Source organism: Scyliorhinus torazame, chromosome 17 (genome assembly GCF_047496885.1).
Source record: "Scyliorhinus torazame isolate Kashiwa2021f chromosome 17, sScyTor2.1, whole genome shotgun sequence".
NCBI classification, from domain to species: Eukaryota; Metazoa; Chordata; class Chondrichthyes; order Carcharhiniformes; family Scyliorhinidae; genus Scyliorhinus; species Scyliorhinus torazame.
Window position 1 is genome coordinate 187,138,073 of NC_092723.1, and position 19,625 is coordinate 187,157,697.

At 45.7% G+C, this 19,625-nt stretch overlaps 1 protein-coding gene across 1 annotated transcript in view; it reads left to right on the forward strand.

Moving 5' to 3' along the window:
- xylt1 (xylosyltransferase I) overlaps positions 1 to 19,625 on the forward strand; it is a 304,533-nt gene that overhangs the window by 260,932 nt on the left and 23,976 nt on the right. The window contains exon 9 of the mRNA XM_072481856.1: positions 13,889 to 14,084. Coding sequence (XP_072337957.1) covers positions 13,889 to 14,084 — 196 coding nt within the window. The remainder of the gene's footprint in view (positions 1 to 13,888; positions 14,085 to 19,625) is intronic.

The following is a 19,625-nucleotide window of genomic DNA, read 5'->3' on the forward strand; positions in this document are numbered from 1 at the left end:
AAACTCCATCTGCCACTTCTCAGCCCAGCTCTGCATCCTATCTATGTCTCTTTGCAGCCGACAACAGCCCTCCTTACTATCCACAACTCCACCAATCTTCGTATCGTCTGCAAATTTACTGACCCACCCTTCAACTCCCTCATCCAAGTCATTAATGAAAATCACAAACAGCAGAGGACCCAGAACTGATCCCTGCGGTATGCCATTGGTAACTGGGATCCAGGCTGAATATTTGCCATCCACCACCACTCTCTGACTTCTATCGGTTAGCCAGTTCGTTATCCAACTGGCCAAATTTCCCACTATCCCATGCCTCCTTACTTTCTGCATATGCCTACCATGGGGAACTTTATCAAATGCCTTACTAAAATCCATGTACACTACATCCACTGCTTTACCTTCATCCACATGTTTGGTCACCTCCTCAAAGAATTCAATAAGACTTGTAAGGCAAGATATAGGACAGAGGTCAGAGGTAGGTTCTTTACGCAAAGAGTAGTGAGGCCGTGGAATGCCCTACCTGCAACAGTAGTGAACTCGCCAACATTGAGGGCATTTAAAAGTTTATTGGATAAACATATGGATGATAATGGCATAGTGTAGGTTAGATGGCTTTTGTTTTGGTGCAACATCGTGGGCCGAAGGGCCTGTACTGAGCTGTATCGTTCTATGTTCTATGGTGCTTCGCATGTGACCTTGCACCCAGTACCCATACATCACTTCATCTCTCCTAATTCCTGCAGCATCAGTTAATAAAAAATATACTCTTCACTAACCTGACACAAAGTTCATTTGAGAGTAGAGATTTACTATGGGCGGAGGTTCTGAGTTCAATAGTTTAGATTGGATTCCTTCACCTTTCTGAAGTTCTGCCTTCAAGGGGCAGATTTTAACCCTGAGGCATGATTGGCCAAGTAAACTTGGAATGGGTGTGAGGGCTGCAGGGCGGACATGAAGCACACTTGCTGGCCTTGGTTTGAGGCCCAGGTTATTTGAACTGGAATTGATTTAAATGCTTCCCGTTCAAGGGGCTAGTCCCGAAAAGCCAGGGCGACTGCCTGCAAGGAACAATCGTGCCCCTGTTCAAAAAAGGGACTAGGGATAACCCTGGGAATTACAGGCCAGTTAGTCTTACTTCGGTGGTAGGCAAAGTAATGGAAAGGGTACTGAAGGATAGGATTTCTGAGCATCTGGAAAGACACTGCTTGATTAGGGATAGTCAGCACGGATTTGTGAGGGGTAGGTCTTGCCTTACAAATCTTATTGAATTCTTTGAGGAGGTGACCAAGCATGTGGATGAAGGTAAAGCAGTGGATGTAGTGTACATGGATTTTAGTAAGGCATTTGATAAAGTTCCCCATGGTAGGCTTATGCAGAAAGTAAGGAGGCATGGGATAGTGGGAAATTTGGCCAGTTGGATAACGAACTGGCTAACCGATAGAAGTCAGAGAGTGGCGGTGGATGGCAAATATTCAGCCTGGATCCCAGTTACCAGTGGCGTACCGCAGGGATCAGTTCTGGGTCCTCTGCTGTTTGTGATTTTCATTAATGACTTGGATGAGGGAGTTGAAGGGTGGGTCAGTAAATTTGCAGATGATACGAAGATTGGTGGAGTTGTGGATAGTAAGGAGGGCTGTTGTCGGCTGCAAAGAGACATAGATAGGATGCAGAGCTGGGCTGAGAAGTGGCAGATGGAGTTTAACCCTGAAAAGTGTGAGGTTGTCCATTTTGGAAGGACAAATATGAATGCGGAATACAGGGTTAACGGTAGAGTTCTTGGCAATGTGGAGGAGCAGAGAGATCTTGGGGTCTATGTTCATACATCTTTGAAAGTTGCCACTCAAGTGGATAGAGCTGTGAAGAAGGCCTATGGTGTGCTCGCGTTCATTAACAGAGGGATTGAATTTAAGAGCCGTGAGGTGATGATGCAGCTGTACAAAACTTTGGTAAGGCCACATTTGGAGTACTGTGTACAGTTCTGGTCGCCTCATTTTAGGAAGGATGTGGAAGCTTTGGAAAATGTGCAAAGAAGATTTACCAGGATGTTGCCTGGAATGGAGAGTAGGTCTTACGAGGAAAGGTTGAGGGTGCTCGGCCTTTTCTCATTAGAATGGAGAAGGATGAGGGGCGACTTGATAGAGGTTTATAAGATGATCAGGGGAATAGATAGAGTAGACAGTCAGAGACTTTTTCCCCGGGTGGAACAAACCATTACAAGGGGACATAAATTTAAGGTGAAAGGTGGAAGATATAGGAGGGATATCAGAGGTAGGTTCTTTACCCAGAGAGTAGTGGGGGCATGGAATGCACTGCCTGTGGAAGTAGTTGAGTCGGAAACATTAGGGACCTTCAAGCAGCTATTGGATAGGTACATGGATTACGGTTAAATGACATAGTGTAGATTTATTTGTTCTCAAGGGCAGCACGGTAGCATTGTGGATAGCACAATTGCTTCACAGCTCCAGGGTCCCAGGTTCGATTCTGGCTTGGGTCACTGACTGTGCGGAGTCTGCACGTCCTCCCCGTGTCTGCGTGGGTTTCCTCCGGGTGCTCCGGTTTCCTCCCACAATCCAAAGATGTGCAGGTTAGGTGAATTGGCCAATGATAAATTGCCCTTAATGTCCAAATTGCCCTTGGTGTTGGGTGAAGGTGTTGAGTTTGGGTAGGGTGCTCTTTCCAAGAGCCGGTGCAGACTCAAAAGGCCGAATGGCCTCCTTCTGCACTGTAAATTCAATGATAATCTATGATTAATCTAGGACAAAGGTTCGGCACAACATCGTGGGCCGAAGGGCCTGTTCTGTGCTGTATTTTCTATGTTCTATGTAATAGGTGGAATTTCAGGATAGGGGAGGTTTGGGGACCGAGAGGAGCAATTTTCCACTTACCTTGCAGAACTTCTTCTATTTTGAACCCCAGTTAAAATTGATCCTGTGGAAACCCGATTTCCATAAATTCATGAGGTGCCCTCACTGTGTGACTTTGGATAAAATCGATCAGCAAGCCTTCAGAACGCAGCTGCACTGACTTGAACTTACCAGCAAGTGGCATCTGAAGCAGACAAATTTGGGTTCATCTGAATTGGTGCTATGTTGAACATTAGACACATTCTGAACCTTCACTCAGACATGTGTGCTCAACAATACCCGGAGGAACTTGCAATGGAGGCAGAGATTACTGTGAGATTATCTGAAGTCATTCAGTGCAACAAATGTTTTGGTGTTGTTTTTGTTTAGACAGTGGAAAAGTATTTGGTAGACACGTTTATATAACCAAATGGGGCAGAAGCGTTTTGAAATTTAAACCCCAAGGAATGGATGATTTCTAAATTGCCTGTAAAACACCTTGAGACGTCCCGAGATATGGAAGACGTTCCAAAAATTCAAATCTATCTACCCGTCATTCTCTTCTCATCTCCCACCGGCAGTGCATCCCAAAACTGCACCTGGGAAGTAAATCATCCAGCTGCTTTATTTAGACCTTTCTAAACACTGAGTACCCTGCTTCCTCCACTGAATCCCATCACTCAAACACCACAGTATGGATATCAGGTGACCAGGAAGTCCAGTACTGGAAAGTTGTCTTGGCTGACTTTGAATAGGGGGGAAGTTCAAGCCGAAGTGTTGTTCAATTGAAACGTAATCTTTAAGTGCTTAAGTCTAATCCCAATAGTGCTTTTAGTTCATTCTTTAAAGTGAGTTTAAGAAAGAGTCCTGTAGAGACATGTGGAAATCATTAAAATCATTTTCCTTTCGTTTCCGGTGCTACACTTTGGCATGTCTGTAGTGTTATGGGCCAGGGTTTAGAGAACCCCAAAGTGTATCATGGAGTTCACCTGACCCACAACTTTTAATAGATTGTGGTATGGGGAGCACACGGCGTACTCTACAGGTGTGGTACAGCAGAAATGGAAAAGTCTTTTTTAAAGCAAAACGTTTATTCTATGAACTCAAGTTAACCTTTTTAAAACATACAGTGAACATCTTAGCAACCATTAATTCAAATACAATCCCCAAAGAATACAACACTAAGTAACCCTTTAAGCTTTCCTTTTAACATCCATAAGACTTTAAAAAAATATTTTTTTACAGAAGCACATCAGGTTAAAGTCACTACTGAGAGCAGTTATTAGTTTTAAATCACCAAAGGATCGATTTACAGTTTTTAGATTACAGAGAGAGAGACTAAGACCCTTCTGGCTGTGACTGCAGCTATCCAGCTCTGAAAACGAAACTAAAATACACCCTGCAACAAACAGCCTAAAATGAAAGTAAAAAGCTGACAGACAGCCCAGCTCCACCCACACTCTGACATAACACCCATTTCTTAAAGGTACATTTCTTAAACACCCATTTCTTAAAGGTATTTTAACATGACAGTAGTTAATATGCAACATTCTGCAATAACTATTAAGTACCACCGGCAGATCGACGGTGGCACAGGTGAGAATGACTTGAGAGTTGTCCTCGTGCAACAATAGGACCGGCAGGCCTCACTGGCAGTAGGGCAATCAGCCTAACCAGCTCAGGAAGGAGGACAAAGAGAACAAAGAACAAAGAAAAGTACAGCACAGGAACAGGCCCTTCGGCCCTCCAAGCCCGTGCCAATCATGAACTAAAAATAAAACCTTCTGCCCTTACTCTGTCCGTATCCCTCTATTTCCTCCCTATTCCTGTACCCGTCTAGATGCCTCTTAAATGTTGCTAATGTGTCTGCTTCCACCACATCCACTGGCAGCGCACTCCAGGCATGCACTACCCTGTGTGGAAAAACTTACCCCACACATCTTCCTTAAACTTTCCCCCTCTCAGGAAGGAAGGACCACCCAAGGACTTGGGCTGGGTGGCCAGGGAAGGGCACATGGGAATCCAAACAGATGGGCAGACTCAACGTAGAGAGTTCGCAAAGGTACAAGCCAAAAAGATCAACATTGGTGCACAGCCTATAATGTTAGGAGCCAAGCCCAACTGAACGAAGCAGGCTGATGGGAAGAAACAAAGTGGCGGTGCCAAAACCCAGCGAAAATGTATCCCTCTTTGGGGTAAATATTTACAATTGGATTTCCAATGGGACATGGGCAATGTTTTGAATAGGTTTGCACCTTTTTGAGAGTTATATAGATGTTTTATGTGTATGTTACGTTGCAAGTTTTACTTTTAAGTATGCTTGCAAAGTGGGCTGACGGATAAAAGAGCATAGGTGATCGGGTTTTGCACATACCTTTCAATGGTTTGCCTGGTTCACTTTATTTTAGTTGCTGGTTTTGTACTGCGAGCAATAGATTTTTTTATACATGTCTGCTGACTGTTAAGAATGTGAGAAAATCAGTATGGTTAACCAAAGGGAAATTTGTTAAATAAATCAGCCATTCTAGTTCGGTCGTTGATTTACAATGACACAGACATGCTGGAATGTGAGCACCATAGGTACAAGAATCAAATATATCGCTGTGTCTCAGTATTCCAAAAGTACATGGTCATAAAAAATATTTGATTTGATGCTACATTATTACTCTCTTTTAAACTCAATTCTGAAGCTTCAGGGCTGCAATATTCTTCTTGTGAGAGGGTGAATAAAACACGCTTTCTCCCAAACTATATACAAAAAACAAGAAAAATCATGAATTAGCAAAAGCGCACCAAATTCTCTTTGGTGCTCTCGATCTCCAGAATAGCATTCAGCTGCATTATAAACATCCTCAGTCATTTTTGTCCTCAATATCCAGCCTGACAGATTATTCAAACATTTATCACTTTGCTGTTCAATAATTTAAGTTTATGTCTGCCGGTCCCCCTCTCCTGGCTTACTTTGAATTAAATTTTGTGCATTACCTTATCTGTTCTGCTTAATATTTCAGAAGACCTCAATGAGGTCCCCATCCAAGCATCCTTTTTCTAGACTGTAGAGCTCAATGTTCTTTTATCTTATTTTATTTGGGATCTTCATTTCTCGTCCTTGTGCCTTCTTTAATACACATGTATGTTTTAATTGTAGGTTGAACTGTGCATCATAAAGTCAGGGCATAAATCCTGGATACATTTGTTCAAAGTGCAAGTCCCGAGTATTCTTTCAGATTTTAAAATTACCTTGCCATATTGCAACTATTAAAATTGATGAGCGAGCCTCCTATTACTTTCTTTGTCTACTTATGTTAATTTAATTCCACCCGTTGCATATTTATGAACTGCATCTTACAACCAAGGTACAATATTTTACATGATAATTTGCTATGTCAGCCTAATTTCACAGCCCTTTCCTTTTTAATTCAGCAGACCGCACTCTTTAACCCTGTTTTCAGTCTGTTATCTTCACTATTTCTGAAGAGGTTGCCATAATGGTATCCTTCCAGCTTGTCTTCAGAATCTGTGCTTGTACCTGTTGTTGATGTTAGTTTGGTTAAATCAGTGGCATAAGATTTGTCATGAATCTTAAATATAAGTTCCTGTGATTGTCTACTTGCAGCTCCTGGAAGTTTCCGTTTTTTCCATTGTTGGTAGACATACAATTCCTTAATACATTCCTTGAGAACTCTAGAATAAATCCTGTCTGTTGGCGTATTTATGATTATAATAATTATAATCTTTATTGCCACAAGTAGGCTTACATTAACACTGCAATACGTTACTGTGAAAAGCCCCTAGTTGCCACATTCCGGCGCCTGTTTGGGTACACAGAGGGAGAATTCAGAAGTCCAAATTACCTAACAGCGCGTCTTTTGGGACTGTGCGAGGAAACTTCCACTCCTATGTCTTATGGGAGCGGAAGTAAGGCCATTCGGCCCATCGAGTCCACTCCACCATTCAATCATGGCTGATTTCAACTCCATTTGCCCGCTCTCTCTCCATAGCCCTTAATTCCTCGAGAAATCAAGAATTTATCAACTTCTGACTTAAAGACACTCAATGTCCCGGCCTCCACCGCCCTCTGTGGCAATGAATTCCACAGACCCACCACTCTGGCTGAAGAAATTTCTCCTCATCTCTGTTCTAAAGTGACTCCCTTTTAGTCTAAGGCTGTGCCCCCGGGTCCTAGTCTCCCATGCTAATGGAAACAACTTCCTTACGTCCACCCTATCTAAGCCATTCATTATCTTGGAAGTTTCTATTAGATCTCCCCTCAACCTCCTAAACTCCAATGAATATAATCCCAGGATCCTCAGACGTTCATCGTATGTTAGGCCTACCATTCCTGGGATCATCCGTGTGAATCTCCGCTGGACCCGCTCCAGTGCCAGTATGTCCTTCCTGAGGTGTGGGGCCCAAAATTGCTCACAGTATTCTAAATGGGGCCTAACTAGTGATTTACAAAGCTTCAGAAGTACATCCCTGCTTTTATATTCCAAGCCTCTTGAGATAAATGACAGCATTGCATTTGCTTTCTTAATTACGGACTCAACCTGCAAGTTTACCTTTAGAGAATCCTGGACTAGGACTCCCAAGTCCCTTTGCACTTCAGCATTATGAATTTTGTCACCGTTTAGAAAATAGTCCATGCCTCTATTCTTTTTTCCAAAGTGCAAGACCTCGCACTTGCCCACGTTGAATTTCATCAGCCACACTTGGACCACTCTCCTAAACTGTCTAATTCTTTCTGCAGCCTCCCCGCCTCCTCAATACTACCTGCCCCTCCACCTATCTTTGTATCATCGGCAAATTTAGCCAGAATGCCCCCAGTCCCGTCATCTAGATCGTTAATATATAAAGAGAACAGCTGTGGCCCCAACACTGAACCCTGCAGGACACCACTCGTCACCGGTTGCCATTCCGAAAAAGAACCTTTTATCCCAACTCTCTGCCTTCTGCCTGACAGCCAATCGTCAATCCATGTTAGTACCTTGCCTCGAATACCATGGGCCCTTATTTTACTCAGCAGTCTCCCGTGAGGCACCTTATCAAAGGCCTTTTGGAAGTCAAGATAGATAACATCCATTTGCTCTCCTTGGTCTGACCTATTTGTTATCTCTTCAAAGAACTCTAACAGGTTTGTCAGGCACTCCCTCCCCTTACTAAATCCATGCTGACTTGTCCTAATCCGACCCTGCACTTCCAAGAATTTAGAAATCTCATCCTTAACAATGGATTCTAGAATCTTGCCAACAACCGAGGTTAGGCTAATTGGCCTATCATTTTCCATCTTTTTTCTTCTTCCCTTCTTGAACAGGGGGGTTACAACAGCGATTTTCCAATCCTCTGGGACTTTCCCTGACTCCAGTGACTTTTGAAAGATCATAACTAACGCCTCCACTATTTCTTCAGCTATCTCCTTTAGAACTCTAGGATGTAGCCCATCTGGGCCCGGAGATTTATCAATTTTTAGACCTCTTAGTTTCTCTAGCACTTTCTCCTTTGTGATGCTACTCTGCCCCCTGACTCTCCTGAATTGTTGGGATATTACTCATGTCTTCTACTGTGAAGACTGACGCAAAGCACTTATATAGTTCCTCAGCTATTTCCTTGTCTCCCATCACTAGATTACCAGCGTCATTTTGGAGGGGTCCAATGTCTACATTTGCCTCCCGTTTGTTTTTAATGTATTTAAAGAAACTTTTACTATCATTCCCAATGTTACTGGCTAGCCTACCTTCATATTTGATCCTCTCTTTCCTTATTTCTCTCTTTGTTATCCTCTGTTTGTTTTTGTAGCCTTCCCAATCTTCTGACTTCACACTACTCTTTGCCACATTATAGGCTTTCTCTTTTGCTTTGATGCATTCCCTGACTTCCTTTGTCAGCCATGGCTGCCTAATCCCCCCTCTGATAACCTTTCTTTTCTTTGGGATGAACCTCTGTACTGTGTCCTCAATTACTCCCAGAAAATCCTGCCATTGCTGTTCTACTGTCTTTCCCACTAGGCTCTGCTCCCAGTCGATTTTCGTCAGTTCCTCCCTTATGCCCCTGTAGTTACCTTTATTTAACTGAAACACCTTCACATCTGATTCTACCTTCTTTCTTTCAAATTGCAGACTGAATTCTACCATATTATGATCACTGCCTCCTAAGTGTTCCCTTAATTTAAGTAAGAAGTCTTACAACACCAGGTTAAAGTCCAACAAGTTTGTTTCGATGTCACTAGCTTTCGGAGCGCTGCTCCTTCCTCAGGTGAATGAAGAGGTATGTTCCAGAAACATATATAGAGACAGTTCCACACACATGAGTGCGGCCTCAACCGGGACCTGGGATTCATGTCGCATTACATTCATCCCCCACCATCTGGCCTGCGAAATCCTACCAACTGTCCTGTCTTGACACAATTCACACCTCTTTAACCTGGGGTTACCCCATCTCTGGATCTGTAAAGGTTTAATCACCTGCTAATGCTCGCATTCCTAGCATTGTCTGGCATCTTTGAATCTGTCTATATATATATGTTTCTGGAACATACCTCTTCATTCACCTGAGGAAGGAGCAGCGCTCCGAAAGCTAGTGACATCGAAACAAACCTGTTGGACTTTAACCTGGTGTTGTAAGACTTCGTACTGTGCTCACCCCAGTCCAACGCCGGCATCTCCACATCATGCCTTACTTTAAGATCTTTTATCAAGTCTGGCTCATTACATAACACTAAGTCCAGAATGGCCTGTTCCCTCGTGGGCTCCATCACAAGCTGTTCCAAAAAGCTCTCCTGCAAACATTCAATGAATTCCCTTTCTTTGGGTCCACTGGCAACATTATTTACCCAGTCCACCTGCATATTGAAGTCCCCCATGATCACTTTGACCTTGCCTTTCTGACATGCCCTTTCTATTTCGTGGTGCATTTTGTGCCCCTGGTCCTGACCACTGTTAGGAGACCTGTACATAACTCCCATTATGGTTTTTTGCCTTTGTGGTTCCTCAACTCTACCCACACAGACTCCACATCATCTGACCCTATGTCGTTTAGCGCTATTGATTTAATTTCATTCCTAATTAACAAGGCAACCCCGCCCCCTCTGCCCACCTCTCTGTCTTTTCGATAGGTTGTGAATCCCTGGATGTTTAAATGCCAGTCCTGAACCTCCTGCAACCACGTCTCTGTGATGCCTACCACATCATACCTGCCAGTCACAATCTGGGCCACAAGCTCATCTACCTTGTTCCGTACACTGCGCACATTTAAATATAGCACCTTTAATTCTCTATTGACCGTCCCTTTTTGTTTTCTTAGTGTGGTGGACCTTGGTTTACTGAGCCTTTCCATACACTGTGTCATATTTTGTGAGATGGGGACTATCGTAACCTCTCCTGAGTTCTGTCTTTTCATGCTTTTTTGTATTCCTAAGCAGCTACGCTTCCCACTGATTACTTCACCTCTTGGTTCCCTGACTTTCCTTCCCCCCCCCCCCCCCAAATCTCTAGTTTAAAGTCCTATTGACCACCCTATTTACTCTTTTCGCCAGAACACTGGTCCCAGCTCGGTTCAGGTGGAGACCATCCCAACGGTATAGGTCCCCACTGTCCCAAAACTGATGCCAGTATCCCATGAAAAAGAACCCCTCTTTCCCACACCACTCTTTCAGCCACGTGTTAACTTCCCTTATTCTTGCCTCCCTATGCCAATTTGCACGTGGCTCGGGCAGTATTCCGGAGATTATGACCGTTGAGGACCTGTTTTTTAAATTTGAATCCTAGCTCTTTATAATCTCTAAACAGGTCCTCTTTCCTAGACTTGCCTATGTTGTTGGTACCGACATGGACCACAACAACTGGATCCTCCCCCTCCCTGTCCAGTATCCTTTCAAGCCGGTCAGAGATCCTGCTCACAAAGGATACTATCTATCCCCCTGATAATAGAATCCCCTACAACTACAACTTGCCAATTTACTCCCTCCCCTTGAATGGCCTGCTGAACCATGGTGCCTTGGTCAGCTGACTCATCCTTCCTGCAGCCCTGTTTGCCATCCACACAGGGAGCAAGTGCCTCGTACCTGTTGGACAGGGTCAAGGGCTGAGGCTCCTGAGTTCCTGACTGCTGGTTCCCTTTACCTGCCTGACTTGCAGTCACACCCGTCTGTCCCTGGCCACTGGCAGGATTTAAACTACTTACTCTGACAGGTGTGACTGCCTCCTGAAACACAGTGGCCAGGTAAGTCTCCCCCTCCCGGATGTGCCTCGGTGTTTGAAGCTCAGACTCCAGCTCATCAACTCTGAGCCGGAGTTCTTCGAGCAGCCAACACTTACTGCAGATGTGGTCGCTGCAGCTCGCAATGGGATCTGCCAGCTCCCACATCAAGCAGCTCAAGCACATCACCTGACCAGCCATCTCTAATTAATTAATTAGTTTAATTTAAGTTAACGAGTTTAGCTGTGTTTTTCTTAAATTTGGGGCAGATTTGCTATCAACCAATCAGATCACAGCTTCCCTCTGATGTCACTTTTGACAGGAAGTTACCATTAGGTTTTTTATACTCACAGAGAGACTGCTCCTCCTCCGAACGGCTCCCGAAACTAGGCTCGAAGAAAGAGAGAGAACAAAACAGTAGGGAAAAAGCACCTTCTCCCACTCTGCACCGAATTACCTCACTGCACCAAATTACCAAGTTTCAAATTCCCACTCTGGATGTGTCTCACTCACTCAGGCTGTGTCTCTTTGGCCTGCGCAATGCTTGATGGATTTAGAATCCTCAAGAATACTGGCTGTATTGCAGAGGTTTAGTGGCAGCTCAGTTTTATCCACTGTACTGAATAATTTTAAGGAAAAAATCGTTTAATATTTTAGCTTCCATCAGTTTCACCAACAAGTTTGTCTTTTGAATTCTAATTCTGCCTAATTACACTTTTATTGTTATGAGACTAAATGAACACACTGCTGTATTTGTCTCTTAGGACTTCCTGTATAACTAATATTATAATCTGTTTGAACTAATTCCTGTGTTCCTCTCCCTCCTTTCCCTCTGCAGTCTTTCCACCCTTTGATTCCCCTCACTAGATTTCTCCTCCTTTCTCCTGCAGGATTTTGTCCCTCTCCTTCCCCTGTAGGTTTTCTCATCAAAACCTATTTGATCATCCTTAGCCTGCCCAGGGGTCTGTGGAAGACCTCAGTTCTCAATCCTGCTTTCAATTTGCTTGTTAACAACCTAAACTACTTAAATATTGTCTCTTTTCCTGAGGCTATCAGTTCAGCATCGTTCATTTTGAAATTATCCTGAATATGTCCTCCATTTCTCCTTCCCCCATCCTCTTTCATACTAAATGCAGCCCTGCCTCCTGCAATTACCTTTATTTCTATAAAGCTGTGTCTTTTCATAATTGTGATTAATGGATCCAGTTAAAGTATCCTGTACTATGTGCTTCCAATTGGTTTCCTCGTTGTGCGTGCAAGGAATGCACAGTTATCAAACTCAGAATGTGAATTTGTTAGCAGAACAAAAATGTAGTGCAATTCAGAGCATTAGTGGAACACTTCCCCAGTCCATTGAAAATTTCAAAACTGAAATCAATTCTTGAACAAGTTGTTGAAGGAAATGAGCCAAGCAGAATAAATGGAGTTAAGATACAGATCAGTCATGATCTAACTGAATGGTCGAACAAGCTTCCAGAAAGCAAGTCATCCTCAATCCCGAAGGACTTCTCAAGTGTTAAGACGCGGACAAGCTTGACGGTCTGAGTGACAAACTCCGTGACCCTTCAGCGCTTCTCATGCAGCCAATGGACTGCCTCTGTGCTCCTGTATGATCCTTTTCCTCCTCAGTCCACTGGTCATGAGTGACCATTGCACCCCAATCCTTTTGTTTCTGCTACAGGGCCTGTACTTTAAAATGCTCCCTCTCCTTGGGCTCACGGACACCAGCTTCGACCTGGAGTCACATACTTAGCTGCAGGAGTTTAACAAGAACATAAGTAAAAATCTGCCTTTCTGGGCGGCATGGTGGCGCAGTAGTTAGCACTGCTGCCTCACGGTGCTGAGGACCCGGGATCGATGCCGGCCCCGGGTCACTGTCCGCCTTCAGTGTGCACATTCTCACCGTGCTTTGGTCTCACCCCCACAACCCAAAAAGATGTGTGGAGTAGGTGGATTGGCCACGCTAAATTACCCCTTAATTGGAACAAAGAATTGGTTACTCTAAATTTATTTTTTTAAATCTGCCTTTCTGCTGAAGCGGATGATGAGCAGGGCAATTGGCACATTTCTCTTGTTTGTTTGTTTGCTGAGATTAGAAAAGCCAGTAACGTCGGGCTTTACTGTAATAACGTAATTGACAATTCAGGGACAATTTGATGGGTGCACAACTACGGGAAACTCCATGCTTTTTAACAAGTGAAAATAATGGTTTGTTGCTGAAACATTAAGATCTGTAGGTTCTGAGAAGTCTGTGATTTCCAGTTCTTGCAGACTGCTCTTTCTTTGCAGTTCAATTTGAAAGCTGAGGAGCCAGTGGGTATTGGCATCGTGGGACGTGTCCCCAAAGCTCCAGCATTGGCACCGTCAACACGCCTTCAATTTATTGACTTGATCCAAATTCTGATTACCTGTGGATTTTGGTTTCAGACCAAACTTTCCATATCCTGCAAGAGGAAATCCTTTACTTTTGTCGTATACTTTATCCTGTCCGAGGGAACCTGGCTGGTATGCACACCGAATAATGCCTAACAATAACATTACATTTTTCTTTTTATTTATTTGGCCTGCAGTTCTCTGCATGGCTTTCCCAATCAAGCCAGCATGTGTTAATTTAGCAACAACAATTAAAAGAAAACAGCGGGGATTAAAGACGTTTTTTGTCATCTCTGGGGCTGTTTATAATGAGCTGTGTTCTAAATGGTTTTCCCTGTTCTTTTGAAGTTTTAGTGCTTTGGGCTGAATTCTCTTTCTTGACTAAATCTTTCTTATATTAATGTTAATGTTCTAAAAACTCCACTGGACTTGATTCTTTCTCGGCTAACATGCTTCTCTGCTGCCGTTCTTTGTTCTAGATATTACGCTATGGGACACCCGGTCTCCGTTCATCTCTATTTCTATGCTGACCGGTTCCAAGGCTATCTGCTGAAACACCATGCAACAAATCTGGCGACCAGCAAACTGGAAACACTTGAGACTTGGGTGATGCCAAGAAAAATGTTTAAAATCTCCAATCCCACCAGTGACTTTGCACGACTACAGTTTGCGGAGGTAAAAAAAAACTTTAAAACAATCTTATTGTAATGAAGAGGCCGTCACTGTTAATTGTAATAGGGGAGATGACGTATTGGTAATGTCACTGGACTATTACTCCAGAAGCCCAGTGATGCGACCATCAATTCACTCAAAGACACGAGTAGAAGTAAACCGTGGTTTTAATCAGCTTAGAACAGTGCCTGCCTGCGACTGGTACAATACTGTGAACCGCCTACAGGTCAACTGTTCTTTATACTTCCTTTCAAGGGGAGGAGCCATGGGCAGAGCCCGTACATGCCCCAACATATCCCCCTGTGGGTGAAGCCACACAATGGCCCACAGGTGGAGCTTACAAGGTCAACAACATAACATAGCTGTAACACAATGGCAGAACATGATACTAATACACTGGTGAATTACTAGTACTATACATTCACCACCCAGGCTAGCCAACAGTAAAACAGTGGTTAGCACTGTTGCTTCACAGCTCCAGGGTCCCGGGTTCGATTCCTGGCTTGGGTCACTGTTTGTGTGGAGTCGGCACGTCTCCTCCGTGTCTGCGTGGGTTTCCTCCGGTTTCCTCCCACAAGTCTCGAAAGACGTGCTGTTAGGTGAATTGGACAATCTGAATTCTCCCTCTGTGAACCCGAACAGGTGCTGAGATGTGGCGACCAGGGGATTTTCACAGTAACTTCATTGCAGAGTTAATGTAAGCCTACTTGTGACACTAATAAAGATTATTATTATTACAATTCCTAGGAGACGGGTTCAAATCCCACCCTGGCACCTGGCCTACAGGTGACTGCAGACCCACAACAATGTGATTGACTCTGAAAGAGCCACTCAATTCAAGGGGAATTAGGGGTGGGCAATAAATACTGGGTCTTGTCAGTGATACCCACATCCAATGAAGGAATAAAGAAAAATCAACCAAATTTACCAAATATATAGTGCAGCAACCAGGGCCATCATTTTGAATATTAAACAATAACTAAGGAACAGGATGACTCAGGAGACCTTGAAAAATGGTGGGAGGGACCAGGATGTGGAAATCCCACCCCTACTACCGGCCAATATAATCTTTCCTGGTAGGGGAAAGGGGATGGGGTGTGAATAGCACAGAGTCAAAACATGATTCTGCTGGGCCATTTGAACTTAGCACGAAGTCTAAACCGATCCCATTTTAACTGTTCCAAGGACCATATGTTACAGTGTGGGGATCTCATTTTGGAGGAGGTGTAAATGCTCTTAGAGGGAGTTTAGCTGTTTGAGTTTAGCAAATGAAGCTATTTAAATCCTGATCATTTTGGAAAATTAAAAAGAAACTAGGCTGCAGCTGTCAGTAAGAGTAAAAGCAACATGCACTGCTGCCGTTCATTGATTGACAGGCCGCCTGGTGCGGTTCAGAAAAACCATTACCATCTGTTCCTGCAGTTCCAATAGATTTAATTTTTTTAAAGTTTCCAATTAAGGGGCGGTTTAGTGTGGCCAATCCACCTACCCTGCGCATTTTTGGGTTGTGGGGGTGAGACCCACGCAGACATGGGGAAAATGTGCAAACTCCACACGGACAGTGACCTGGGGCCGGGATTGAACCCAGGTCCTCGGAGCCGTGAGGCAGCAATGAATAGAATTCATTATTGACATTTCCCAAGGGCTGTCATTACAGCTGAACCCGTTAGGAATACTGGACTGAGTTTCAAAAGGTACTCAAACACTTACCTTAGCAAGGGGGTGGGGGGATTTTTATATTTTGATGAACAGTTTTAAGAGGCCGTTGAAGGATTAGCTATCTTTGAATAGAGGTTTGCTGTTTTTATAACAGATTGACAACTTGAGGAGAATTAAAGTATTTTGGCTGCTTGTCAGATTTTAGAAAATCTTCTTTCCACGTGGCTGATGTCTGCCCTTATATTGGGTGAGTGGCTATGGAGGTAGGATGGGGGGGCAGGGGTTGGCGCGGGGTATTAACCGGCATAGGGAATGGATGGTGGGAGGTGAAGGTGAGGTTAGAGGGCACAACAGCCTTTTATAAAATTAGGCCAAAGTCTCAGGACTGAGGCAGTCCTTCTAACCAGTCTGTCTCGGCGCTTACCCACCTCCAGAGGCAGTCAGGGGTGGGTGAGTGCCGAGGCAGACTGGTGCTGCCTCCAGTGATGGCAGGCCCAACTTGATCACGTTTCCACCTCCTCGGAGAAAAAATGGTTTGTGCCGGGTCCTTTTTATTGAGGCGGAGCTACCGAGTTGGACGGTAGCATTGTGGATAGCACAATTGCTTCACAGCTCCAGGGTCCCAGGTTCGATTCCGGCTTGGGTCACTGTCTGTGCGGAGTCTGCACATCCTCCCCGTGTGTGCGTGGGCTTCCTCCGGGTGCTCCGGTTTCCTCCCACAGTCCAAAGATGTGCAGGTTAGGTGGATTGGCCATGATAAATTGCCCTTAGTGTCCAAAATTACCCTTAGTGTTGGGTGGGGTTACTGGGTTATGGGGATAGGGTGGAGGTGTTGACCTTGGGTGGGGTGCTCTTTCCAAGAGCCGGTGCAGACTCGATGGCCGAATGGCCTCCCCCTGCACTGTAAATTCTATGATCTCTAACTCAAACCACCATAATCAGTCGCACAAATATGACGCTAGAACAGAGGCAGCTAGGACTAGGTAGAATGGAGCCATTCATTTATTCATTTTAAAAGAAAGAAGATGAATAATGTTTAGAAATGCATCTTGGAAAACTAAACTACTGACATTAAATTGTTACGTCCTGTCACCTGCCCACATTCCAATGGAGACTTGGGTGCTAGGTGTGTCCATGCTTACGATATTTGTAAATACCCGTGATATCTATTGGTGATGCTGGAATTGGATTTGAATCTTTAAAGCACTGAGCCATACTGCATCTTTAACACAGTGGTGGGCGATCTGCGGCCTGGTGGCCACATGCAGACCACAAGACATTCTGTTGACCGCTGCCCACATGCAGGGTAGCCACATTCGGCCGATTTCCGCCTGCATCGCATGTTTATTGTTCACAACATTGTGAGGGCTGTGAGCTCCCTCTGCATCCAAAGTGTAAATATTCATTTTGTTTTTACCATTTGAAGTTGGCAGTTCTATTAATGTAGAATGATTAAACATTTTCCCTTACTTGTTATTAAATATTCAGTGCGTATTAAATGTGTTTAATCCTATCCATGTGGTGATGGTTAGTGAACAAGCCCCATTTCAATCTTGCGGCCCAATGGGATGAAGGCGGCCCATTCACCAGCCCATCTGTGTTTCAATGCCTCTTCGGAGAAGTGGAGAGGCCGGTGTTGGACTGGGGTGCTTCAATTCGAAAGCCTGGTTTGCCTCTACTTGCAGTACACATTGTGCCCACCAGGTTTATGTTGTCAACGTTTTCTGTCTGTCAGACATCAGGGAGACAAAGGGCGCAATCTAACAAAAACATTTCCAAGTGTCATTTCAGGCGGGTTTGGCTGAGGGTTTCTCTGAGGGTTTCTCTCCGGCTCTGTCGGCGAGTTCCCACCGCTATCTAACCACACTCAGTCACTGTTTTGGGCCCCGGGGAATTTCTCCCCGGGCTAACCCACGCTTGGAATTATTTTCATCACTGGGGAGCTGAACTCACTGCCCACACTGACTCCTCTGGGATCGGGCCACCATTTTGAAAGAGTTCCCCAAACTCTAAGTGAGCTTGAGGGTCCCCACACCCCTCACTCTCGGGCAAAGCCCCTCCCACACCCATGGGCATTACCCCCCGCCCACCCCCCCCCCCCCCCCCCCCACCCCCCCCGAAGTGAGATGAGAACACCCCGCTATGGGATCACTGAGGGCCCCACCCCCTTTACATGCCATCCCATGCCCCCTCATCCCCCCCCCCCACCTTTCAAGACCCCCAACCTTCACCCCCCAACCTACCATGGGCTCCTTTAAACCTGCCCTTCGCCCCCCCCCCCCCCCACCCTTCATACCCACATCTTCCCTCCTTTCATTGGCTTGGCCCCCCTCAGACCCTGACCCTTGGCAGTGCCACCCTGGCAGCTGGACACACTGGCACCCTGACAGTGCTCCTGCCAGCCTAGCAGTGCCAGCATGGCAGTACTAAGGTGCCTGGGTACCAGGGGGAGAGCCAGAGTGCCATCCTATCCTGTCCCTGACCACCCATCCAATGGCCTGGGAGACACCCAGCTGGGGTGTCACTGGTGAGGCCGGTAGATGCTGGGAACCCCCTCAACCTGTCACTGCAGGAAGGTGATGACGATTCGCACTGATGAAAACCCTCATGCTTTTGTCTGTCTGCTGCCAACACGCTGACTCCCCGGCTCATGTGCGAGTGAGGTTCGGGCCCGCAACCCTTTACCCCGTGGCACTAGAGGGGGTTTAGGGGGCAAGGGTCTAGGATTGACTGGTTAATGCTAGAGTCCTTCCAGGTTGTATGTTACTCTCAGGTAGAGTGGGCCTAACATTCAGGGCCTATGAGAAAAGCTGTGTCCAGATGGGGTGGAGACCTATCCCAGAGCGAGGCTTCAAGGTTATGAACAACAAGAGGTTTTAATAAGGTGACAACTGCAATTGTGACATTTCATTACAACCCCCAACTATCTTTATCTAACTTCGCCCGTGCACATTATGCCTCGGTGTATTCCAGGGCGCACATCAAAGTGGAGGTGGTCCTTGACAGGATCCTCTGGAGGGCCAGAACCTGGAGAACCCCGGCCTACTTTTGGGTGGTACAGATGGTGCTGCGTCACCCTGTTCTATCTGCTGCTCCTCAGCATCAGGAAACGGGGATTCAGAAGGGCTGGTCACTCCCAGGCTCCCCTGGGTGGAAGGCCCGGGAGGTACTCCAGCACCTCCTCCTCCCTCCGGGTGCTCGTGGGCCCCTGGATTTCTCCATGAGACAGAGGGGCACCTGGAGTGAGCTCCGGAAGCGTCAATGTCACCTGGCGCTGCCGGCCCTGGAAATCCACCGTTGCCTGCACCATGGTGTTGAAACCCTCAGCCATGGCCCTCAGGGACTGAGACATGCTTCGGAGTTCTCCAGTCATGGCTCTGACATCTTGCCCCAGGCATTCCACTGCAGACACCGCCCTTGAAGTGTTGGCCTGAGTGCCACACACCGGAACATCTCCTGCGACTGAAGGTATAGTCACAGGAATGTCGCTGTCAACCCCTCCTGCTACTCCCACCTCTGGCTTTGCATCTCCAGACACTGAGGAACAAACGTATCCAGACGCACAGCACCTGGCTGGGCACAGCTGAGTCCTGGGATCCAGCAGACCTCAAACTGTCTGAACCCTGGGACGGTCCTGTCTCCACCTGATGGTTGACACCTGAGGCTCATCGGTTGATGTTTCTGTCAGACAAGGGACAGGGTTTTACTGTTTGGCCTCGTCAAGGGTTTGGACAACAAAAGACTCACTTGAGACCGGTCATCTGGATGAAGGTACAGTGGCTTCTCACCTTTCTGTGCAGGCCCACTCCTAGTACCCCTCTGTCAACTCCATGGCCCTCTCCTCAAATGGAGTAAACATCCTGAGTTTGGGCATTCCATCGTCGG